Consider the following 27,168-nt stretch of genomic DNA (forward strand, 5'->3'; position numbering starts at 1 on the left):
ACAAAAAACTCCCACTGTCCATCTTGATATTACATGCTAGCTTAGCTTCAAAATTTATATTCTCCCACTATTTCTTTTTTGGTCATCTTTCCTTGGTTTTGAAAATGTTCCAAATCCTCTAGCAGTACAATTTTCTCTTTTAAATTGATTTGATTTTAATATATTAATATAATTTAATTTCAATTCCCATGGTTAATCATGGTTACTTTATCTCCTTTCAAAAGTCCTTGTTCCGCACTTTATATTTATTTATATGTGCAATGGTTGCCATTGTTCATCAACTGTCTTTTCTGCTAAACTCCAGCTAATTCTGGCCTCATTCCTTAGTGACTACCCTTATTTAAGTTTAGCAGTTGTTTTTGATCAAAATTTCTCTGTCAAACTGAATACCAGATTCTACCATGTTATGATTACTGTTTCCGACAGGATTGTTTACTCAGGTCTTTTTATTAAAATTGTCTTAGTACATATTATCAGATCCAAAATAGCCTTATCTTTTGTTGGGTCCACAAGGTAATGTACCAGAAAACTGCCCGAAATGCATTATGAATGCATCCCCTTGCCTACCTCTGCCAATTTGATTTTGCCTATTAACAAGATTAAAGTCATCCATGATCAATATACTTCTTTTTAAACTAACATGCCCTCATTTCCTCCAGATTCATTCTGTTTGACAACATAGCTAATGTTAGGAGTCTATGAACTACTCCCCTCAATGTCTTCATCAATTTGTTATTTCTTACCTTTACCCTTATGGATTCTACATTTTCCGATCCAAGATAATTTTTTGCTATTACATTTATTTCATGTCATCCTAAGAAAGCTACCGCTCCACCTTTGCCTTCCTGTATGTTCTTTTAAAATTAATACACACAAATACTTAATTTGCAGCTTTGACCTCCTTGCAACAATACCTCCCTGATGTCTATAAGATTATACCAAACATTTATTTGCACGATTAAATCATTGTTTGCTTTGAAAGAAAGAAATAACAACCTAACACCATCTTACCTTCTGTTTGTCAATACATTTACCATCATAGCAACAGCTGGGGTCATGAGAGGAAAATGGCAAAATATCCCTTCTCTAACCTAGCACAATCCTATCACTACCACCATGACAGAAGACCTAAGCAAAATTTGGGTCTTTCATGATTACAGTTGATCCAGAAAGTCATCTTACAGTGGATGGTGTAGCCAAGTTATGATCTGAATTAATGAGTGAATGTAGAACAAATCCCATGTCCAATGCAAGAGTGTGAAATACAAATTGCTTAGTTGCACAGGTGACACATTTGAGTCCCAGACAATAAAATCATTTTGACATCCACTTGAGCAAGTCAATAAGTGGTCCAAGAAACTTTCCATTTTGCAAGATTTGGGAGTTCAAGAATCTACTGTTGAAGAAATTCTGGGGTCATATTTGACCCTGAAGTAAATAATTTGCCATCATTTCACAGTCACTGATCTGGTCATAACCACTATATCAAGTGAGACTTTTAACCTAATTTTACGAAGAACAATTACAACAAATACAAACATTAAATAGAACTGCAATGCAACTAAGAAAAATGCAAAATCCATTTAAAAAGTAAATGTCCGGAAACACTAAACTAAAAATGTCAGTGATTAATTTGTTACCTCTTCCATTACAAATTATCTGATAATCAGATAGCCTATCAAAAGAGCTTTTAAAATTTTTGCAACTTACTTCATTACCTAGAAAAACCACCATTGCAAATCAAGAACTAATATTTCTAGACTGAAGTTATAACTGCAAACAAAAAATAACACTCATCAAGGTTTTTAAACTTTATCATCTTTACCATCATCTAAATTCCTGTTCAACTGTCTAATTAGCTATTCAGTCTCATGGTCTTGAGCTCCAAATGATCAAAGTCCAATATTTTCAATTAAACACAGGTCCACCTTAACCCCCAAAATAAACACCTTTAAAATGTTGGTGTTAATTGTGTTAACCACACTGTTGCCACTTCAAATACAATTTACGCTTTCAGCATCACAAATATTTTATGTTTAGTCCGATGCTGCATGTAACTAATGTCAAAGCACATTAAACAAATGCTCAATAATGTGCATTATAATCCACTTAGAATTAGTATTCCCTTTTGTGGCACAGAAAAGAAAACAAGACACACGGCATGCATCTCTACATTGACAATCCACACAAACGCCCATGCATATCCACCCATACAGGAACAAATTGAAAAGCCTGCAACACAGCTAAAAATAAATGCAATACTTAAAAACCAACAAAATACCAATAATCAGGGAGCCAGAATAAATTAATACATTTCAAGAGAATTAACTGACAAAAAAAGCAAGCATGCATATCAAGGCTGCATTCTTCCTTTCCAGAAACAAACACAATAAAGCAAGCTCAGTCATTTTCCAACAAGTATACACAGGTTTAAGAGCCTGGCTTACCTGCTTGTGAGCACCAAGGCTGATACTTACATAAAATATAAATATTTTGTCAAGACATTGGTTTCACTAAAGTATACCTGATCTGAATATCAATTACCTGGTGACTGCTTTTAAAAAAAGCCACCATTAAAAAAGAGCTACATGATCAGATGCACCTGCATTCCCATCTTACTTCATATTGCCTAGGAAATCACAAAATCAATTTGTACTATTTGAAAAAAAAAATGAATGCTAGCAATCAAAGTCCTGCCCAATTTCATACCATTTTAAAGTAACTGTAGGTTGGAAAGCCCTTGGCTTTATGGCATTTTAAAATACATACAATTTACAGTACCTGCATGAAGCTCTGATACCCATTGACGGTGGCAGCCCAGAAGACAGTTCACAGATTTTCTGTAAAGCCATCGACAAAAATTTCAGCTGCCTTTGCACGGGTGCACTGCAGGCAGTGATCAGCTTCTGAGCTAACAGTCCTCTAAAAGCACAAGCAACAAATACTCCTCCACCTAGCTGCAGAAAGACTATACTGCATTGCAGGTGAACACCCTCAAACTTTAATAACCATTTCCTTGTTATTTATTTCGGATGCAAACGTTACATGATTGAAAAAACATCCTGTCACTGAGATGCAACAAACCAATATAATATAGATAAAGCATTGATAGGTTGGCTAGTTAAAGCTGGCAAGTCACCAAGAAAATTAAAATGCTGAGAATTCTGAGGAAGTGAAGAGTGGAAATTGTTGACACGCTTGCCACAATCTCTGAACCCCAGAATGCAGCCAGAGAACTGAAAGAATGCATGCATTACACCTTTGCAGTAAATGCAGATGGAAAGATAAGTCCAACAGATCTTGGTCAGGTAAATCTCAGTGGTGGGAAAGCTTTTAGAAGTAATAATTCATGATAAAGCTAACTGTTACATGGATAAAAGTGGATTAATTAAGTAAACCCAGCACAAATACAAGACCAAATCATGTTTAACGGACACTGTAGTTTTCGGACAAGGCACCAGTGGTTGAGGAGGATAATGTGGTTGACATGTCATACGTGGACTTCCAAAAGACATCTGATAGACAAGTGCCAGCAAAGTTAGAGCTCAGTGAATAAAAGGTTTAGCTGCAGATGGACATGAATTTGGCTGAATGATAACAGATGAACAACAGTTTTTCAGACTGGAAGTTACACAGGGGTTCCACTGAGGTCTGAAGCTAGGACTCTGACCTTTTCTGAATATAGATTAAGAACTTTCACTTGGGTATGCAGGGTACAATTTCAAAATTTGCAGATGACAAAACTTGTAAATATTATAAACTGAAGAGTTTAGTGATAACCTTGAACTGGACACGTAATGGTGGAATGAGTGGACCAGTAGCAGTTAAGTTTAATGCAGTCAGTACAAATGATTCATTTTGATAGGAAGAATGAGTAGAGGTTAAAAAAACAGATAATTCCAAAGGGGATACAGGAACAGAAGTATACATACAAAAAACTTAAAAGGTGACAGGGCAAGAAGACAACTAATAAAGCACTGCTATCCTGGGCTTCGTTAAGAGAGGTCTACAGCACAAAGGCATAGCAATAAATATGTATAAAACACTAGTTTGACTTCAACTGAAATGTTTTGTGCTCACTTCATGCAACCACATTGTCAACAAGAATATGAAGGCATTACAGATATTTGAAAATGGAAAAATGAATTAGAACCTTCAGTAATGTGGATATAGTAAGTGGGACGGTTCTCTTGTAGAACAGAAATCCGAAGAAATGACAGAGGAGCATAAAATAAGGGATTTGGCCAGAGTAGATGGAGAGAAACCGTTGGTTGGGATATCTGGTCGGCATGGATGGGTTGGTCCGATGGGTCTGTTTCCATGCTGTGTCTATGACTCTAATCAAGAACCAGATGATATTGATTTAATGCAATAGGCAAAAGGAGCAATTGTGTTGCGAATCACAATCAGTAGGAGGCCATTCTACAGTGTTCACACTGGCTATCTGAAGGAGTAATTCACATCCTCCGCGTCCCTTGACCCACATCCCTTCCATTCAGATACTGATAGCGTATTTAGAAAATTTTGCAGCACCAGAGGTCACTCTGCCCATTGCTTCTGTGCCAGCTGAAAAAAAAGGCTTCCATCTCGAAGCCATTTTTCCAGCAGCTAGTCTGTACCATTGGAATTACAGGACGCTGATAACTTTGCTGAACAGCCTGTGAGATAACACTTAATCAAATTTTTTTTGGAAGTCTATTTGCACATCAATCACATTACCCTCATCAATCTCTTTGTCACCTTAACAAAAAAATTGAGTGTTAGTTTAACATGATTTGGTCTTAAATGCGAGCTGAATTTCCTTAATTAAACCAATTTTTCCTGAGCAATGCTTACTTTATCTTCAGGATGCGTAGCCAGACACCCTTTTAATGAAGTTGAGGAAGTCTGTCTCTACCAACCTTTTAGCTTGCAAGTTCCAGATATGTATCACCCGCTGGTAGAAACCTCAGACAAGAGGAGGAGGAAAGATTTTTCACCCAACCACTTTCAATCCATGCCTCCTAATCACTGATCCCTCTGCACAGGGAAATAGGTCATTCCCAGCTACTCTATACAGCTCCTTGCGATTTTATACATTGCAATCAAATTTCCTCTCAGTCTGTCCAATCTTTCCCCATGGCGCCAATGTTCCAGTACTGCAAACATCCTAAACAAAATAATCATGCGCGCAGAGTCATAGATTCCAGAGTGCGGAAGCAGCCATTGGCCCATAGAGTCCTCACTGACTCTCCGAAGAGCATCCTACCTAGACCCAGTCTCCCTACCCATGTAACCCTGCATTTCCTATGGTAAATCCACCTAGACTGCACACCCCCAGATACTATGGGCAATTTAGTATGGCCAACCCACCTAACTTCCACATGTTTGAACTGAGGGGGGCAACCGGAGCACCCAGATTCCTACCACAGACCAAAGATGTGCAAGTTGGGTTGTAACTTAACTCTTTTGTACAGCTCCAGCACCATACCACAACTCCTATTCAAACTTGAGCTAATAAAGTTTCCATTTTGTCCTTAAGAATCCTAGAATACCCACATGCCACAAGATAAGCACTGAAGATTGGAGCCACATTATCATTTTGTTATTTAATTAAAAACCTTATTACTGCTAATAAACATTACTAACACCAATCAACTTTACCAATACCAGAAAACTTTAACTACTACTTAAATCTTGCTATCAACAAACCCCTTTTATTAAAATTCTAACTCATAGAATGCAGGCTTCTCTGACCATTCCAGTATAGCATATCTTGCCAATCCCCAATTGCCCAGAGGGCAGTTAAGAGGCAACCACATTGTTCTGGGTCTGAGTCACATGTCGGCCAGACCAGATAAGGACGACAGATTTCCTTCCCTAAAAGGAATTTAGTGAGGCAAGTGGGTTTTTCTGACAAATGATGATGGTTTCACGGCCATCATGAGACCCTTAAATCCCGATTCTTCATTAAATTCAAATTCTACCATCTGCCATGGCAGAATTTGAACCTGGTTCCCCAGCATATTAACAGAGTTTCTGGATTAACAGTCTAGCAATAATACCACTACGCCATTGCGAATACTAAAAAATCTTACCAGTACTTAACAGAGCCCTCTTACTTATGATATTAGAACATGTAAGAATTACAAGATAGACTAATAGCTATGTTACTATTTCTTACATTTTTAAACGGCTGGCTGCTTACAATGTCCCTAAGCAGGATTCTAAACGTATGATTTTGGCTTACACATGTCCCTTTCTGCCTCTTGAATTTCTTACACCATTCATCAAGACCCATGACACACATCAAGCCTACAATCATGTGTACTGCCTAAAACCTTCACTTCTCAATTAACAAGTCAATCTCCCTCTGCCTTAAAAATAATCAATGGCTCAGCATCCAATGTTTTCTAGGGAAAAAAAAACACTCCACAGTGACATCCCTCAGGAAAAAAATCTCTTCATTTCCATCCTAAATCAGACACTCAATTTTTCTTAAAAGCTGTGTACTCTAGTTCTAGTCTCTTCCAGAAAAGGAAGCATCCAACTATCATTCACGTCATAAACTGTCAAATTTCCTGCATGCCACAGTTAGATTTCTCTTGAATCTGGTGTCCTCCTGAAGCTGCAGTTGGATCAGTCCCAACTCCCATTTTGCCACAACCTGGCATCTGCTCCCTCCTCTGAAGGCAACCTCCCCTTTTAAATATAGTGAGCGGTTAGGATGTAGAATTTGTAGCCATAAGGCTGGTGGAGGAAAATTCAATAAAGGCTTTCAAAAGATAATTGGATAATTATCAGAATTTAAAATACAAACTTGTAGGGTTATAAGTAAAAGGAAAGGGTGTGCAACTCCATGGGCTCAATGATCACTTTCCATGCTGTCATCATTCTATAATATGAAAGATGGACATTGCAGTGTATTGTACTTCTGAAATTGGACTGGAAGCTACTTTGAATGAAGGTGCCTGTGCATATACACATCTGTAAGGCAGTGAGCTACCTCCATCATTAAAATAATCAAAACCATGCAGTACTGGAGGGTCATACATGTCTCCAAGTAAGTGGTAACAAGCACTATTGAAGACCAGCACTTCTTTGAGACAAAGCATGGTTCTGCTACCGAACCGGTGTCTCACAGTAAAATTTCTAAGCACAAGACCTGCACACCTGCATTATATCCAACAATTTATTTAATGATGAGAATAACTATAGTGAGATGCAAAACAAGGGAAAATAATCTGTAGATTCAAAAACATACAGTTCCGAAACAAAAACCAAAAAACATGATAAAACCAGTTCCTCAACCAATGAGGTATTAACTAAAGAAAAACTTAATGTCTTTTTGCTGTGACTGATCACTATTCTTGAACAATTATTTGTTTAAAACAAAACTATCGTATTTTCTAGGGTGTAGGTTTGCTCACTGAGCTGTAGGTTTGATATCCAGACATTTCATTACCTGGTTAGGTAACATCATCAGTGGCAACCTCCAAGTGAAGCGCTGTTGTCTCCTGCTTTCTATTTATATCCTTCTCCTGGATGGGATTCCTGGGGTTTGTGGTGATGTAATTTCCTGTTTGTTTTCTGAGGGGCTGATAGATGGCATCTAGATCTATGTGCTTGTTTATGGCGTTGTGGTTGGAGTGCCAGGCCTCTAGAAATTCTCTGGCATGTCTTTGCTTCGTCTGTCCCAGGATAGATGTGTTGTCCCAGTCGAAATGGTGGTTTTTTTCATCTGTGTGTAGGGCTATGAGGGAGAGGGGGGTCATGTCTTTTTGTGGCTAGCTGGTGTTCATGCATCCTGGTGGCTAACTTTCTTCCCGTTTGTCCTACGTAGTGTTTGTGGCAGTCCTTGCATGGAATTTTGTAGATGACGTTGGTTTTGTCCATGGGTTGTACTGGGTCTTTTAAGTTTGTTAGTTTTTGTTTGAGAACTAGGATTCCGAGGGGTCTCAGCAGTCTGGCTGTCATTTCTGAAACAACTTTGATATATGGTAAGGTGGTTCGGGTTTCTAGCTGTGTTTTGTCTGCTTGTCGTGGTTTGCTCTTGAGGAATCTGCGCACTATGTTTTTTGAGTATCCGTTCTTCTTGAATACGTCGTATAGGTGGTTCTCCTCTGTTTTTTGAAGTTCGTCTGTGCTGCAGTGTGTGGTGGCTCATTGGAATAGTGTTCTGTTACAGTTTCGTATTTTCTGCCTGTTTAATTGGATGCCTTCATGCTCATACTGAGCTTCAGATTATCTGTGTTAGCAGCATTCGTGCCTTGGGTTTATGGGTTCAGGACAGTGAAAGAGGGTTAGAAAAACTCATCTCTAGCCTTCCTAATGTACAGCAAAGCATCTGCCCATTGGACAGGGTAAAGGGGAAAAAAAAGAACATGAGGGTATATTTTAGAATTGAACAAACATTTTTGTTGTATGTTTCTGAAAGTGGGTGGTAACTTATTTTTCGAAAGGAAGAGCCACCAAATCGCAGGACAAAGGAATTCCCTTAGTTCCAACACCCCTCCTGACCTTGCAAGAGTGTGTGTGTCAATTAGTCATAGATTCATAGACACATACAGCACACAAACAGACTCTTTGGTCCAATTAATCCATGACAACCAGATATCCAAAACTAATCTAGTCTCACTTGCCAGCACCCAGCTCATATCCCTCCAAACCTTTCGTATTCATATACCCATCCAGACGCCTTTTAAATGTTGCAATTGTACCAGCCTTCACCACTTCCTCTGGCAGCTCATTCCATACACATACCATCCTCTGCATGAAAAAGTTGACCCGTAGGCCTCTTTTATATATTCCCCTTTCGCCCTAAACCTATGCCCTCTAGTTCTGGACTCCCCCACCACAGGGAAAAGGCCATGTCTATTTATCCTATCCATGCCTCATGATTTTATAAACCTCTATAAGATCACCTCTCAGCCTCAGACGCTCCAGGGAAAAAAGCCCCAGTCTTTTCAACCTCTCCCTACAGCTCAAATCCTCCAACCCTGGCAACATCCTTGTAAATCTTTTCTGAACTCTTTCAAGTCTCACAATATCCTTCTGATATAAAGAGACTAGAATTGCGCACAATATTCCAACAGTGGCCTAACCAATGTCCTGTACAGCCGGAACATGACCTCCCAACTCCTGTACTCAATATCTTAACCAATAAAAGAAAGCAAATCAAACGCCTTCTTCACTATCCTATCTACCTGCGATTCTCTCTACTTGCAAGGAACTGTGAACCTGCACCCCAAGGTCTCGTTGTTCAGCGACACACTCCAGAACGTTACCATTAAGTGTATAAGATGTGCTTTCCCAAAATGCACACCTCACATTTATCTAAATTAAACTCCATCTGCCACTTCTCAGCAACATTGGCCCAACTAATCATGATCACATTGTAATCCGAGGTAACCTTCTTCGCTGTCCACTACATCTCCAATTTTGGTGTCATCTGCAAACTTACTAACTATTCCTCTTCTGCTCACATCCAAATCATTTATATAACTGACAAAAAGTAGTGGACCCAGCACCGATTCTTGTGGCACTCCACTGGTCACAGGCCTCCAGTCTGAAAAACAACCCTCCACCACCACCACTCTCTGTCTTCTACCTTTGAGCCAGTTCTGTATCAAAATGGCTAGTTCTCCCTGTAATCCATGAGATCTAACCTTGCTAACCAGTCTCCCATGGGGAACCTTGTCAAATGCCTTAATGAATTCCATATAGATCACATCTCCCACTCTGCCCTCATCAATCCCCTTTGATTTTTTTTTGAAGTAACAAGTTTGTGAGACATGATTTCCCATGCACAAAGCCATGTTGACTATCCTTAACCAGTCCTTGCCTTTCCAAATACATGTACATAGTATCCCTCAGGATGCCTTCCAACAACTTGTCCAGTCTATAGGTCCTGGCTTGTCCTTACCACCTTTTTTTCTTTAAATGTAAGACAGATCAAAAAGAAATTGTAGGCTATTGACTTTGAAAAGGAAGTATAGAGGATTATTTTTCTTAAAAAGCAGCTTAGAGTAACTGAACAAAATATTCAAAAAACCTGATCAAATTTTCCTCCTTTAAAAAAACAGTAATCACAGAAGGCAAGTGTACTGCTCCACCTACCTTGAACTAACCACGACAAATTGAGATGAGCCACTTTCCTCAAAGTAATTCCCTAAGCCATTGCATATAAACAGTTAATCGATTCCAGCATTTAACTCAAGAACATTTTTGCAGAAACCTAAAAGTCTACTGTGTACTTGACGAAGGAATAGTGCATTCTGAAGAGGATAATTCTGAAGAGGATAAGAAATCATTCAAAAATAACTTAAGGTTTTAGATATGGAGATTAAGTTTCAATACATAAATGAAGAACCAAGTTTCTTTGAGAAACCCATATCTCAAAATAAAGGTTTCAGATTCTTGTCATGAAGCTAAATATATAACCTGACCTAGTTTTTAAGGAATTCAGTTAGAGTATTAAACAGTTTTCGCTGTTTTAAAGTAATAATTGGAAGGAATTCTTGCTCAAATGTAATGGCAAATTTGCAATAACTGCAACATATTTTACTTCAACATTGCGCAATGTTCATTTATAATTCCTGTGTATTGTGATCCTATCAAATACAATTGACCTTACAAAATTACAAAAATCTATGGCAGTGATCACAAATATTCAGGTCATTGGCAATCAAAATTCCAATGTTCTAATTTTAATGAACATTTAATTAGCAAGTACTCTTCCGAGGGTCGGTGCGGACTTGCAGGGCCGAATGGCCTGTTTCCACACTGTCGGGATTCTATGATTCAATAAATTCAAATTTAAAAATAACTACGCTTCTCAAAGAAATTCTGGGTACACATTTGCTGTGCTTATATTCAATGTTGCCCTTGCAACATAGATATTTGTGTTCACTGATCTCAGAGGCCCAAGTAAAAATTAAGTGTATATTGTAGTACAAGTTATGACAAGGCATAATTTGAAGAAATTCTTAAAACATATGTAAATTTTTGTTCATTTTGATGTTGGCTCAGATAGTGAATGCAAGCAACAATTTTAAACACAACAGAAGCATGAACATAGCAAAAACTATTTATAGTAACAGAAGAACCCAAGGGTGTATAACAAGCAATCCTATGTCAGTATATGCCTCCTTTTTCCAGATCCTGCAAACATTAAAACATTTTTTGGAGCATGACCATCTATCAACTAATCATCACCTTAAAGTTAAGTTAAACAGCCAACCATGACAAGCAGGTGCCAAACCATAGAAATGTACTTGAAAAGTACTCCTTTCTGGCAGGACTCCCCTGCCGATATCAAACACTGCAGAATAAGAATGATGTGTATTCAAGCACCATTTCAAACACTTCACACAATTCAAACTGACATTCTAGTGCAGTACTGATGGACTGCTACATTTTGGAAGTGCAATCTTTTGGAGGTGACAAAAAAAACGAAATCCTGTCACATGCGACTAACAAACCCGACTGCTGTGATGAAAGATGTACATATCATTTGGGAATTTGATTTTTTCCAAAAACAGGCGGAAAGATTTTGGCCTCCATCCTGCAAAAGTTAACTTTGGAGGTCAGAAAGAAATTTGGAAAAAAAGACCTAAATACATCATATCCAAAAAAAACATACAATTTATTAATTGCCTAGTCAGCTACCTTTGGTATTAACAAATGAACTGCCCATACTACTGAGCTTATGACAGAGAAAAAAACAACAAAAATCAGAGGAGTCTAGTAGTTAAGTTTGAACACAGTTTAGAAAAATTGGGTTTCAATTTCACACAAGCAGAAAAATACATTTTTCAGTTCAGAAGAGCAGTTTTCATCCTTAGGTAGTTTGTTGTAGAAATTCCATGTTGAGTATGTTTCTGGAGAAGTTTCAAGCTGTTCAAACCAAAGAGATTTAGGTCATCAGAACTGAAAGGACACTCAGGCTATCAAAACTGTAAGGTCCTATAACTGTTTCACCAATCCAAGAAGGTAAACTAAAATGATTCCATTAAAATAAGTGGCATTTCTCTGGGAATGACTGTTAAAGCACATTGCTGAGAAAAAGGCTGAACGTGTTTGGTGTTAAGATACTTTCAAATTTACTTATATACATATGTAGTTATGTTTGTTTCCCGCCTCCCATGAAATAAACTTCTGTTCCAGAGTTTAAAGAAAACATTGGTAGTCTCTTGTAAACATGTCCAGTATCTGATTACCACTGAAATCAACTGCATAGATAAAATATTTACTACATCAAGCAAGCTAGGTTTCATTCTGGGAGTAAAGTGTTACTATCCAATTTTATCAGCTGGGATCATCACACTGCACTTTGAAGATCAGCAAGATGACTTCCTCCAGCGTTCTCCCCTCAAAAAGCACTTTACACAGATCATTTAGTGTTGTCTGAGACACCAAAATTGTCTCCATTGTTTCTCTGCATTATAACATTTTGACTATACTTCAAAAACATATCAATGCTTTGGGACATTCTGAAAGAAATGAAAGATGCTACTGAATTGCAAGCAATTTATTTCTCTTTCTCAACCTCAACTAAGATAGCTAACCTAATATGTGCAGGCTAAATTCAATGCCAGTTATGTACCGGCCTCAGTCAGACAAAAATAACTCTAGTTAATTGCAACCGAAAATCTGAATCGCAATTTTATATTCTGACGAAAAGTAATTGATTGCTGTGCCAATGATATTTATTCAATTGCTTCCAGGTAAACTTTCAAAAAATGAAACTGGGGCCAAACTTTTATTACCTCTAATGATTTGCCTTTGTTCTTCTATAATATAAGCAAGATACAATTCATGGAAGTCACATTATGAAGTAGAATCTCACACCTATTATATCGAAACAAGTGTAAGGATATTACACAGCATACAAAAACTGTAGATAACCCACTGGTTTGCAGTAGAAACAAAAATTAATGCAACATCCAAATCGCTGCTTTTATTGCTTTACACAAAATATTGGGTTTACTATGGTAGAAACTGAAATATTCTAGTCACTTCCTTAACTGCCAAAATAGCAGAGAACAGACCTACAATATTAAAAATCTTGAATACAGTAGACAATTTTAAAAAGTGAATATCTGGATCACAGCAGTAATCTCTTGTAAAACAACATCTAACAGCCAGCAGTCTATAGAATCTTTCAAAAGGCTTGCAAATAACAAAAGGCTTGCCTACGCAGTTTTTTAAAAAATTTGGAATACAAGTGACAGAAACTTAAAATTATACAATGCAAAAAGGTGTTATTCTGCTCTATATTCAAGTTATTTCATCTCCCCCCGCCCCCGATCTCTTCACATGTAGTCCTACATTTTTCCTTCAAATATTTATTCAGTTCCCCTGCTCCTATGTCTTATAGCCTTCTAGTCTTTTGCATGTTACTGTTTGAATCTACTTCCACCACACTACCAAACAATGCAGTACAGATCACAACTCACTCAGTTCAGAAAAAGGTTCTCATGTCATGTCAGCTTCTTACACCAATCATCTTAAATCTGCATCTTCTTGTTAGAGACTCTTCAGTAACTGTAAATTATTTCTCTTTCAGCATAGGAAGTTTTGATTTTTCACAACCCATCAAATATCCACTTCTCCTTAAATCACAAAAAAAACTGTGGATGCTGGAGATCTGAAATTAAAAAAATAGTGGTCATGAAATTCAACAGGTCGAGCAGATCCACGGAGAGGGAAACAGTTAAAATGGAGTTCAATGGGACTGTGCAGAACTGCTCTGGTCATATAGACCTTGAAATATTTCTCTCCACAGATGCTGCTAGACCTTCAATACTGTTCTCCTAACCTTGTCTGTTCAAAGAATAAAGGACATTGGCTTCTTCTGTGATTCCATATAACCGACCTTCTAAGGCCTCAACATCCTTCTAATGCCTCAGAGTAAGTGTTGGAATGTAATACTTCACCTGAGGTCTACTTGATGATTTATATAGTTGACGTAATTTACTTCCGTTTTACTCTTCACATCTACCAATAAAGCAAAGATTCCAAAAGGCTATATCAACTTATGTCACATTCAAATATTTGTGTTGATACAGTATGTTTCTACTTTGCAGAAGATTTAAAATCGAAACAGTTTGTGTGTTTTACCTCATTCTTCTCATCAAAATATAAGATTTCATAGTTAATTTTACTTGTGTCTGTCCAAATCTATGGCACCTATTAACGAACCAATAGAGTGATGGTTCAGTGAGTATCATCCTTGTCTCCAAGTCACAGGGTTGAGTGTTCAAGTACAACTCCAGAGCTTGAACATAAATCAAGATGGACATTCTGGTGCAAAACTCCAAGTGGGCTTCATTGCTGAAGGCGAAAGTGAGGACTGCAGATGCTGGAGATCAGAGTCAAGATTAGAGTGGTGCTGGAAAAACACAGCAGGTCAGGCAGTACATGAAGGGCTTTTGCCCGAAACGTCAATTTTCCTGCTCCTCGGATGCTGCCTGACCTGCTGTGCTTTTCCAGCACCACTCTAGTCTTGACTTCATTGCTGAAGGTACTGTTATTCAGATGAGATGTTAAAATGAAGTTCTGCCTGCTCACGTAGATGAAAAAAGATTCCACATCCTATTTCTAGGAAGATCAGGTTCGCTGTCAATTGCATCTTGGACAGTACTCATCGTCAAAATCAATTCCACAAAAGTCAGACTATCCAGTCAATTAATCACACTGCTGTTTGAAAGTCTGCTGTGTGCAAATTGACTGTCACACTTCCTATGTCCCAGCAGTGATTATATTTCAAAAAGAACTACAGAATTCAGAAAATGATTTGAGACATCTCAACTGTCATGGAAAAGTGCTGTGTGAATGCAAGTCTTCTTTAAGAGTTTTCAATCATTCCAGTCGCTGGTATTTCATGCCAAATTGGTTCAAAAGTTTAAAGAGATCCAATGAATACATACTAACCAATAAAATTGGCATTGCTGTAGAGTCCTGGTCATTGCTCCCAATAAACACACTGCATAGAATTATTTTGCTGCATTCAAAGAAATAGACATGCAGAAGCCCTTCAAAACCCCTTTCTAAAATGTACTGACAATAGCTTCACTTCAGAAAGAAATTCTGCATATATGAAGGAAATTCCAGCCCAACATGTATTTCACTGCAATTTACATAAAAAAACACTTGACTGCAGAGAAATAACCTAAGAAGGACAGAGACAAGTTAATTAGGTAGAGAAACAAAAGATGATAATTGATTTATAAATGAAGGATGGATTGGGCGGGAAGTGGAGTTGGAGAGAGAGAGAGTCGGGAAGGTATGGGAAAGGGGAAAGAGATAGAGAGACAGGGAAAGAGGAAGAATGAGAAATAAAAATGTTATAGTTTAGAAAGCAGTAATGGATGGATGCTGAACTTTACATACATAGAGGGGAGTGTAAATAACAAACTGAATAAATTTGAATTCAATAAAAATCCAGAATAAAAATCTAGCCGAATACAACCCTCAACTACTGTCAATTGGTATAAAAACCTACCTGGTTTGCTAATGCCCTTTAGGGAAGGAAATGCATCCTTACCTGGCCTGGCGTACCTGTGAATCAAGACCCAAGCAATGTGGTCAGTTCTTAACTGCCCTCTGGGCAATTTGGAATGCACACAAAATGATCTAGCCAGTAACACCAACATCCCTTGAACAATATTTTGAAAAGATGCAAAATAAAAACAAGGCCTCTACGATATTATAAATAGGGGCTCAGTATACAAAAACCAAAGTAAACTGTTTTAGGATACAGTGTAGTATGCCCAATGATGATCAAGCTGTTCAGACTGCAGATGTTTAATCAGTAACATTCAAAAGGCACAAATTTAAAATCATCAACTGGAACAAAGGTTAAAAGTTGCTTTATAAAACATGCAGCAGTTTGTTTGGATCTGGAATAGTACACTCAAATTGATGGCAAGGGAAACGTGAATGGAATAAACTGGATAGCAATCTCAAGGTGGTAGCATATGTGCCAAGGATCTCCTTTGATTTTATAATACCATGAGTGTGCACATTCTAATTTTAAACCTAAACGACAGTCAGTCAGTGAGGTAGGATTTTCACACAACAACGAATGTCTCAATCTGACTAGCAATGCTGCCATTTCCTTTGAAGCAATGTAGTTTCAGCATCAGGACACACCTCTATTTTGTCACCAAACATTTCCTTGTTGCTTGAATGCAAGCTTGTTCGTTTATTCACTTGCACTATCTTTGACCAGCTTGCAGATACTACATTTAAGGAAAGCAGTGAACCAAAAAGTGATTTAAATTCACACAGAAATCAAGAAAAATAATTTAAAATTTTGCAAAACAGTGATGTTAATAAATTAGCGCATTAGAATTTGTGCCCAAAGTAGTTTTTTTTTAAAATTGCAGAAATTTAAAATGTTCAATGAAATGAAAAATATTTTAGTCCCTCACTTCTCTTCAACCAGAAATTCTCAGCATTTAGCCAACCTTGTTTTCACTGAAAATTATACAAACAAATATAAACAAGACGACTTTTTGGTGCATATTTCTTCGAGAGGTCTATTTAACTTAGCCAATTTCATATAACTGTCACAAACAGAAACCATCTGAATTATCTAACCACTTTACTAAACGTTAAACTGAACCTTACAAGAAATATAGACAGTAATACCATAAACAAAAAATTTAGGCCTTCAAAATCAAAATGGTGGTGGTGACAAGTAGGTTCGTGAATGACAAAGATTGGCTAGATGGTTGACAGTGAAGAGGGTGGTATTAGGTTACATGATATAAACAGATTGGTCAGATCAGTGGAATTTAACCCTAATAAATGCAGGGCGATTAACTTTGCAGAAGGAACAAGATAAGGGAGCACTCAATGAGCAGCAAGACACTAAGAAGCTCAGTGAAACAGATCTTGGGGTACTTAGAGTCATAGGGATGTACAACATTGAAATAGACCCTTCAGTCCAACCTGTCCATGCCGACCAGAGATCCCAACCCAACCTAGTCCCACCTGCCAGCACCAGGCCCATATCCCTCCAAACCCTTCCTATTCATATACCCATCCAAATGCCTCTTAAATGTCGCAACTGTACCACATCCTCTGGCAGCTCATTCCATACACGTACCACCCCCGGCGTGAAAATGTTGCCCCTGAGCTCTCTTTTTATATCTTTCCCCTCTCACCCTAAACCTATGCCCTCTCGTTCTGGACTCCCCGACCCCAGGAAAAAGACTTTATTTATCCTATCCATGACCCTCATAATTTTGTAAACCTCTATAAGGTCCCCCCTCAGCCTCCAACGCTCCAGGGAAAACAGCCCCAGCCTGTTCAGCCTCTCCCTGTAGTTAAGATCCCCCAACCCTGGCAACATCCTTGTAAATCTTTTCTGAACCCTTTCAGATTTCACAACATCTTTCCGATAGGAAAGAAACCAGAATTGCACACAGTATTCCAACAGTGGCCTAACCAATATCTTGTACAGCCACAACATGACCTTCCAACTCCTGTACTCAATACTCTGACCAATAAAAGAAAAGCATACCAAATGCCTTCTTCACTATCCCATTTTTCTGCAACTCCACTTTCAAGGAGCTATGAACCTACACTCCAAGGTCTCTTTGTTCAGCAACACTCCCTAGGACCTTACCATTAAGTGTATAAGTTATGCTAAGATTAGCTTTCCCAAAATGCAGCACCTCGTATTTATCTGAATTAAACTCCATCTGCCACTTCTCAGCCTATTGGCCCATCTGGTCCAGATCCTGTTGTAATCTGAGGTAACCCTCTTTGCTTAAAAATGTGTTGCTGGAAAAGCGCAGCAGGTCAGGCAGCATCAAAGGAGCAAGAGAATCGAAGTTTCGGGCATAAGCCCTTCTTCAGGAAATGGTTAGTTCTCCCTGTATTCCATGAGGTCTAACCTTGCTAATCAGTCTCCCATGGGGAACCTTGTCGAAAGCCTTACTGAAGTCCATATAGATAACATCTACTGCTCTGCCCTCATCAATCTTCTATGTTTCTTCTTCAAAAAACTCAATCAAGTCTGTGAGACATGATTTCCCATGCACAAAGCCGTGTTGACTATCCCCAATCAGTCCTTGCCTTTCCAAATACATGTACATCCTGTCCCTCAGGATTCCCTCCAACAACTTGCCCACCACAGACACCAGGCTCACTGGTCTATAGTTCCCTGGCTTGTCTTTACCGCCCTTCTTAAACACAGTGGCACCACATTTGCCAACCTCCAGTCTTCTGGCATGTCACCTGTGACTATCGATGAGACAAATACCTCAGCAAGAGGCCCAGCAATCACTTCTCTACCTTCCTACAGAGTTCTCGAGTACACCTGATCAGGTCCTGGGGATTTATCCACCTTTAACCGTTTCAAGACATCCAGCACTTCCTCCTCTGTAATATGGACATTTTGCAAGATGTCACCATCTATTTCCCTACAGTCTACATCTTCCATATCCTTTTCAACAGTAAATACTGATGCAAAATATTCATTTAGTATCACCCCCATTTTCTATGGCTCCACACAAAGGCCACCTTGCTGATTTTTGAGGGGCCCTATTCTCTCCCTAGTTACCCTTTTGTCCTTAATATATTTGTAAAAACCCTTTGGATTCTCCTTAATTCTGTTTGCCAAAGCTATTTCATGACCCCTTTTTGCCCTCCTGATTTCCCTCTTAAGTATACTCCTACTTTCTTTATACTCTTCTAAGGATTCACTCGATCTATCCTGTATGTACCTTACATATGCTTCCTTCTTTTTCTTAACCAAACCCTCAATTTCTTTAGTCATCCAGCATTCCCTATGCCTACCAGCCTTCCCTTTCACCCTGACAGGAATATACTTTCTCTGGATTCTTGATATCTCATTTCTGAAGGCTTCCCATTTTCCACCTGTCCCTTTCCCTGCAAACATCTGCCTCCAATCAGCTTTCGAAAGTTCTTGCCTAATACCATCAAAATTGGCCTTTCTCCAATTTAAATTTCAACTTTTAGATCTGGTCTATCCTTTTCCATCATTATTTTAAAACGAATAGAATTATGGTCGCTGGCCCCAAAGTGCTCCCCCACTGGCACCTCAGTAACCTGCCCTGCCTTATTTCCTAAGAGTAGGTCAAGTTTTGCACCTTCTCTAATAGGTTCATCCACATACTAAATCAGAAAATGGTCTTGTACACACTTAAGAAATTCCTCTCCATCTAAACCTTTAACACTATGGCAGTCCCAGTCGATATCTGGAAAGTTAAAATCCCCTACCATAACTACCTTATTACTCTTACAGATAGCTGAGATCGCCTTACAAGTTTGTTTCTCAATTTCCCTCGGACTATTGGGGGGTCTATAATACAATCCCAATAAGGTGATCATCCCTTTCTTATTTCTCAGTTCCACCCAAATAACTTCCATGTATGTATTTCCGGGAATATCCTCTCTCAGCACAACTGTAATGCTATTCCTGTACAAAAGATGCAATTGCAGTGGAGGGAGTACGAAGCAGATTCACCAGGATGTTGCCTGGGATAGAGCATTTCAGCTATGAAAAGAGATTGAATAAACTTGAGTTGCCTTCTTTGGAGCAGAGAAGATTTGGGAGCAGGGGGTACCTAACAGAGGTGTATAATATTATGAGTGGCATGGGCAGGATGAATAGAAAGCAGCTACGCCTATTAGTTGAAAGAGGAATAACAAGACAGCCATCATTTTAAAGTGAAAGACAGGAGTTAAGTGAGTTTTAAAAGACAAACCTTTGCATCCAGAGGATAGTAGGGGTCTGGAATGCACTGCCTGGGACAGCAGTTGAGGCAGGAGACTTCACAACATTTACAAAGTACTTGGATGCTCACTTGAAACGACATATCCCCTTGTGTGGGGAAGTGGGACTAGTATAGGTCTTGGTGTATTTCCAATCGTACAGATTCAAAGGGCTAAGGGGCCTTATCTGTACTGTATGATTCTATGATTCCTTAAGTACTAAGTGAATGTCCCATCTTGCCCTCTTTCTGAGATCAGTAGCACCACAGATGGTACTTTTCATTCAAATCAATTCACTTCATTTGATATTGACAAACAGTATGAATCCTGACAATATTTTATGTACGGAACCAGCTGTAGCCCAAGCCAAGCTGGTCAAGTACAGCTCCAACACTGATACTACTTGGCAAAATTATTCAACAATTTGAAAGATTGCCCACGTTTGCCCTCTCCACAAAAAATAACAGGATGAATTCATTTGGTCAATTACTGCTTCCTCAGACCAATTTCAACATCATCCACTAGTTGCTGATGATGACAGTGCTACAGTGTGGTACTTACACAGCAGACACTTCCTCATTGATGCTCTGCCAGGGCTCTTGATTCCTGACATTCTTATAACCTTGGTTCAAACATGGACAAAAAATACTGAATTCCATACTTGAAAAATAAGACTACCTTTGAATCAGGCAGCATTTGGCTTACAGGGAATAAGGGAGTTCTGGCAAAACTGAAGCTAATGGGAGAACAGGAACAAATTTTTCCACAGATTACTGTAGCGCCTGGCATAAACGATGATGATTATAGCGCTGGAGACCAATCATCTCAGTCCCAGTATATCACTGCAGATGTTCAGCAGGATCTTACTTGAAACTTAATCATCTTCAGCTGCGTCCTCAATAGTCTTTACTCCATAAAGTCAGATATGAAGTGTTCACTGCCAACTGCGCTATGCTTACTGTTAATCATAGACTATTTCAGTACCCAAGAAGTTATGTCTATATGCAACAAATGTAGACAACATTCAAGGTTGGGCTAATTAGTCACAAGTAACATTCATGCCACTCAATGACCAGACAATGCTCACATCCAGCAAGAGAATCTAACCATCTTTTCATGGCATTTAAAAGGCATTTTCCTCACAATCACCATTTGCAACATTCGGAACGTTACCACTGAACCAAAAACTAGACTAGTCATAAAAAAAGTCAATAAGCACAAGAGTGAGGCAGAGGGCTAGAACTTCTTTGGTGAATAACTCACCTGGTCTCTCCAAAGCCTGTCACTATATGCAATGTGCAAGCCAGGAATATGATGGAATCGTTTCCAGTTGTTTGGATGGGTATGACACCAACAATATTCAAGTGCATATGATCTAAAACAATGGAGTCCATTTGATCAATAGGCTTATTGACCACTGACACAGTGGTTAGTAGTGGATACCAAATTCAAGACGTACTGCAGGAACTTGCCAAATTTCCTGCAACAGCACCTTCAAAACCCTCTTCCTCTAACACAGAGAAAGACAAAGATAACAGACACATCCGTACACCACCACCAGCAAGCTGCTCTCTAAGCGACACATCATCCTGATTTGGAACTATTATAATTTTCATTTACTGTCCCATGACTTTGATCCTGGGACTTTTTTCCTTACAGCATCTCAGCTCTACTGCACCAGGTGGTTTAAGGAGGAAGCTCACCACCAGCTTCTCAAGCACAGAGATGGATGACAAATGCTGCTGTTACTTGCCGCACTGACATCACACAAGTATTAAAAATTCTCAACAATATGTCATTCAATCCTCCCTTGGCCTTCCAACCTACCACAACTTATTTCACATGCAGCCATTCAACCCAGAAACGAAGGTTATGAACAGACCTTGCTGCTATCGCTTCAGGTTTTGACACAATTTGGTATTTCTATGTTTAAAACATGTGTCAAGTCTGGACTAATTTTCCATCCAAAGCTGTTGTTTTGCTGGTTACTATTTTAGATGTCTAAACTGTTTCTCCACCAAACTTGCTGCAAGATTGTCCTGATCCATGTTTTATCCAACTCTGGCTATGCTAAAAGCCATTCAGCTAATACTTGGATGGGTTTCTATAAAATTCCACAACTTAAATTAGCCAGAAAATGTAAATGGAAAATGCCACTTCAAAAGGAAAAGACAGACATTCACTGCTGCTAATAAACGTTTATTTTATATAATCTGAACAGCAAACATCATTCATGAACCTAAGAAACATTTTATCAAAATTGTACCCATCATAATGTGTCCCAAGCATCATTAGTCTAATGAGATTAAAGCAGACTACTCCATACTTCCAAAACATTACAGAATGGATAAAAAGTTAAAAACCACACAACACCAGGTTATAGTCCAACAGGTTTACTTGGAAGCACTAGCTTTCGGAGTGCTGCGACCTGATGAAGGAGCAACGTTCCGAAAGCTAGTGTTTCCAAGTAAACCCGTTAGACTGTAACCTGGTGTTGAGATTTTTAACTTTGTCTACTTCATTCCAATTCCGGCATCTCCACATCATTACAGAATGGGACATCCAAATTGATTTCATCGTGTGTTTTACAATATTGAAATCTACCATATTTCTTTTCTTCCAAATTAAATATGCCCGCTCCAAGTTACATTGCCTTAGCTTCTTCTAATCTTATTCACATTCCAATGTGGTATAAACAGAATCAGATCTGAACTTTACCAGACTTCAAATAAAACTCGAGAAAAAGCCATCAGGAGTAATACTTTTCTTTTCCAAAGAAAGACTATTTTTAGAAATAATATCAATATGAATTGGTACAAGGAGTGATCCAAGAAGCTCAATGCAGAGTTAAGCTGAAAACACCTCCACAAAACAATTCACACTCAGCTGTGAAAAAAACTAAACTAATTGCAATTTGCATTGATCCAAGTAAGCATTCTCATTCTGGATAAGGATTTTTTTTATTTCAAGCATACTATTCAACATTGTAGAGTCTTATGATGCAGTTACAGATGCAAACACAAGGCTCCCCCATCTGAAAACATTCTAAATGATATATGTCTAACTAAAATCAATTCCCAACCAAACTCTTGAATACTCTCAAAAACACATTTTAATTGGCCATCAGTTTTTAAAACACTGCCAAGCAGTGTTCATTTGAATTAGAGCAAAGCATGAACTGTTCTAGATTCCATCAATAGGACAATCAATCTCCTGAGGTTGCTATTTACAGAATTTTACAGATTAGCACGTTTACACTGATAAATGCACAAACGTAAGATCAAAATTAAATTTTATGATTGTTGCAGCAAAATTCAGGCCATATTTTGATGGATCAATACGGGTCAATCTCCTATGTCAATGTACATTTGAAGGTCATATTTTTTCAAGTATACATGGTCCTCATTTTATATTCCAGCTATAAATTCTCTTGTCCATATTTACCAACTTATCACAACTTGCAATTGTATCATGTCAGTGAGGCTACAGGATGGCTTAATCAAAGGTTCAGGACAGAAAACAGGTTTACGAGGCTGACCATGAAAGGAGTTGAAAAGTGCAATTCTGGAAAGGAGGAAGTGCTGGATGTCTTGAAACGGGTAAAGGTGCATAAATCCCCAGGACCTGATCAGGTGTACCCTAGAACTCTGTGGGAAGCGAGATAAGTGATTGCTGGGCCTCTTGCTGAGATATTTGTATCATCAATAGTCACAGGTGAGGTGGTGGAAGACTGGAGGTTGGCTAACGTGGTGCCACTGTTAAAGAAGGGTGGCAAGGTCAAGCCAGGGAACTATAGACCAGTGAGCCCGACGTCGCTGGTGGGCAAGTTGCTGGAGGGAATCCTGAGGGACACGATGTACATGTATTTGGAAAGGCAAGGACTGGCTTTGTGCATGGGAAATCATGTCTCACAATCTTGATTGAGTTTTTTGAGGAAGTAACAAAGAGAATTGAGGAGGGCAGAGAGGTAGATGTGATCTGTATGGAATTCAGTAAGGCGTGCAGCAAGGTTCTCCATGGGGAGACTGATTAGTAAGGTTAGATAACACAGAATAAAGGGAGAACTAGCCATTTGGATACAGAACTGGCTCAAAGGTAGAAGACAGAAGGTGGTGGAGGGTTGTTTTACAGACTGGAGGCCTGTGACCAGTGGAGTGCCACAAGGATAGGTGCTGGGTCCTCTACTTTTTGTCATTTACATAAATGATTTGGATGCGAGCATAAGAGGTATAGTTAGTAAGTTTGCAGATGACAACCAAAATTGGAGGTGGAGTGGACAGTGAAGAGGGTGACCTCAGATTACAACAGGATCTTGACCAGATGGGCCAATGGGCTGAGAACTGGCAGATGGAGTTTAACTCAGATCAATGCAAGGTGCTGCATTTTAGGAAAGCAAATCTTAGCAGGACTTATACCTTATTGGTAAGGTCCTAGGGAGTGATGCTGAACAAAGAGACCTTGGAGTGCAGGTTCATAGCTCCTTGAAAGTGGAGTCGCAGGTAGATAGGATAGTGAAGGCGGCGTTTGGTATGCTTTCCTTTATTGGTCAGAGTACTGAGTACAGGAGTTAGGAGGTCATGTTGCAGCTGTACAGGACTTTGTTAAGCCACTGTTGGAATTTTGCGTGCAATTCTGGTCTCCATCCTATTGGAAAGATGTTGTGAAACTTGAAAGGGTTCAGAAAAGATTTACAAAGATGTTGCCAGGGTTGGAGGATTTGAGCTAGAAGGAGAAGCTTAACAGGCCAGGGCTGTTTTTCCTGGAGCATCAGAGGTTGAGGGGTGACCTTATAGAGGTTTATAAAATTATGAGGGGCATGGATAGGGTAAATAGGGAAACTCTTTTCCCTGGGTTCGGGGAGGCCAGAACTAGAGGGCATAGGTTTAGGGTGAGAGGGGAAAGATATAAAAGAGACCTACGGGGCAACTTTTTCCACAAAGAGGGTGGTACGTGTATGGAATGAACTACCAGAGGAAGTGGTGGAGGCTGGTACAATTGCAACATTTAAAAGGCATTTGGATGGGTATTTGAATAGGAAGGGTTTGGAGGGATATGAGCCGGGTGCTGGCAGGTGGGACTAGATTGGGTTGGGATATTTGGTCGGCATGGACGGGTTGGACCAAAGGGTCTGTTTCCGTGCTGTAGATGTTTATGACTCTATGACTCATAGCAGGTCAGGCAGCAGGAGAATCAACGTTTTGAGCATAAACCCTTCACTAGGAATTGGGCAGGGAGGCGTTGTTGGCAGCGCTGTGGTGTAGGTAGATTGGATAGGTATATGCAGGTGAAGGGTGATGGTGAAAGGTTGGAGTGGATAGGTGGGAAGGAAATTGGACAGATGGGGCAATTCAAGAGGGCAGTACAGTTTGAGCGTTGGATCTGGGATTGAGGGGGGAGGCAAGGGAGGGGTACAAGGAAACTGGTGAAATCAACGTTGATGCCGTGTGGTTGGAAGGACCCAAGGCGGAAGATGAAACGTTCTTCCTCCAGTCGTCGGGTGGCTAGGATTTAGCGGTGGAGGCGGCCCAGGACTTGTATGCCCTTGTCGGAATGGGAGAGCGAGTTGAGGTGGTCAGCCATTGGGCAGTGCAGTTGTTTGGTATGTGTCCCAAGATGTTCTCGGAAATGTTCTGCGAGTTGGTATCCTGTCTCACTGGAGAGGGGGCAACATTGAGAGCAACGGACACAGTAGATGAGGTGTTTGCATGTACAGGAAAATCTCTGCTGGATGTGGAAGGATCCTTTCGGGCATTGGATAGAGGTGAGGTGGAAGGTGTGGGCGCAGGTTTTCACCTCTTGCGGCAGCAAGGGAAGGTGCTGAGAGTGAAGGGTGGATTGGTGGGGAGCATGGACCGAACAAGGGAGTCACAAAGAGAATGGTGTCTGCGGAATGTTGATAGGGGTGGGGAGGGAAATATATCTCTGGTGGTGGGGTCTGACTGTGGGTCCTCCACCACCAAATCCTAGCCACCTGACATCTGGAGAAAGAAAGCCTCATCGTCCACCTTAGGACCTTCCAACCACACAGCATCACAGCTTAATCAGTTTGCTCATCACCCACCCCAACTTAATCCCAGATCCAACCCTCCAACTCAGGACCACCCTTTTGAACTGTTCCACTTGTCCATCTTCCTTCTCACCTATCCACTCCACCCTGAGCTATCACCATTACCCCCCCACCTGCATCTACCTATCACCTTCCAAACTACCTCCCCCACCCAGGCCCACCCCACATTTATCTCTCAGCTTCCATCTCCCCCCACCACATTCCTGATGAAGGGCTTATGCCCGAAACATCAATTTTCCTGCTCCTCGGATGCTGCCTGACCTGCTGTGTTTTCCAGTGCCACACTTTTCAACTCTGATGTCCAGCATCTGCAGTCCTCCTTTTCTCCTACAACGAGGGGAGCATGGTAAACTGAAAACTCGAATGAGAATTGCCATGTTCTAATTGAAAAGTAGAGGGTAGAATGAGTGGGCATTTCTGGAGAGGGTAATGCTAATAAAAACTTGTCTTAGGGCAAGCAATGGTTGCAAATAGAGGAAGGTTAGCATCAAAATAACTGAAGGATGCGAATGGTGACACAGAAATCTGGATATGAACTGCAACAGGCTGTCCTTAACAATGAAATAGACAACTGCCATCATCAATACTAATCATTAAATCCTGATTGTGTTATTCAAAAATAAGCTTTGGAGACAAAAGGATTTTTAATATCTAAGTATTTTGATTAATAAAGCAAAAAAAAAATTACAAGTAGAATAATGGTCTTGTATATTTCAGTGTGTTCTCACAAAACTCTTTGATCTTCTTGAGGTATCAAACATTTGGAAATGTTGAAACAAAACATTCATGCAGGCTCTTTTACCCTAGGTACGGTTCAACTGGGCTTCTTGCAAATTACATGGCTGCAACATAACTATTAGTCAGATTTAACAGATCAGCTAATCCTTTTCTGTCTAATAACTCATCACGTTCTCCACATGAATAAAACTCAAGATTGAAGAGGTAACAACGCTGTCATCTTACACCAGTCTTTCAATGCAGTATTAAGACTTTTTTTTTGCCATGAGCTTTCTAAATGGTTCAGTTGGCAGTGAATTCTTCAATATGATAGTTTACCACATTATTTCCTCAATCTAAGTTGTTACTTGCATGCTTGGCAAAATCTTTACAAAGCTCAGAGTTTATATTCTTCCTCATTATTATATTTACCCTTAAGTTCACTCAACTAATCTCGTTTCTTAATTTCTGTATCACACACATTCCAGGCATTTGATTTAACATGTCCTTCTTGCCTTGGTAGCAGTTTATAAATCTGGCACAGTATTCAAATTAGCAACCCATTGTTCAAACAGTACAGACTATATATACAGAAGTTTCATCAAGTGAACTATCCAATGCAGCTGGAGTTGTGTACTTCATAATCCACA

At 39.4% G+C, this 27,168-nt stretch overlaps 1 protein-coding gene across 2 annotated transcripts in view; it reads right to left on the minus strand.

The window, feature by feature from the left end:
* The window catches only part of LOC122563186 (SRSF protein kinase 1-like), an 85,828-nt gene that overhangs the window by 47,041 nt on the left and 11,619 nt on the right, over window positions 1–27,168 (minus strand). Inside the window, exon 1 of one of the 2 annotated variants that reach the window (XM_043716710.1) lies at window positions 2,782–2,877. The exons of the other annotated variant lie outside the window; for it this stretch is intronic. Coding sequence (XP_043572645.1) covers window positions 2,782–2,852 — 71 coding nt within the window. The 5' untranslated portion in view covers window positions 2,853–2,877. Of the gene's footprint in view, window positions 1–2,781; window positions 2,878–27,168 lie in introns of those variants that run through there. 2 annotated transcript variants of the gene reach the window in all.

The sequence above is a fragment of the Chiloscyllium plagiosum genome, chromosome 26 (genome assembly GCF_004010195.1).
Source record: "Chiloscyllium plagiosum isolate BGI_BamShark_2017 chromosome 26, ASM401019v2, whole genome shotgun sequence".
Classification (NCBI taxonomy): domain Eukaryota; kingdom Metazoa; phylum Chordata; class Chondrichthyes; order Orectolobiformes; family Hemiscylliidae; genus Chiloscyllium; species Chiloscyllium plagiosum.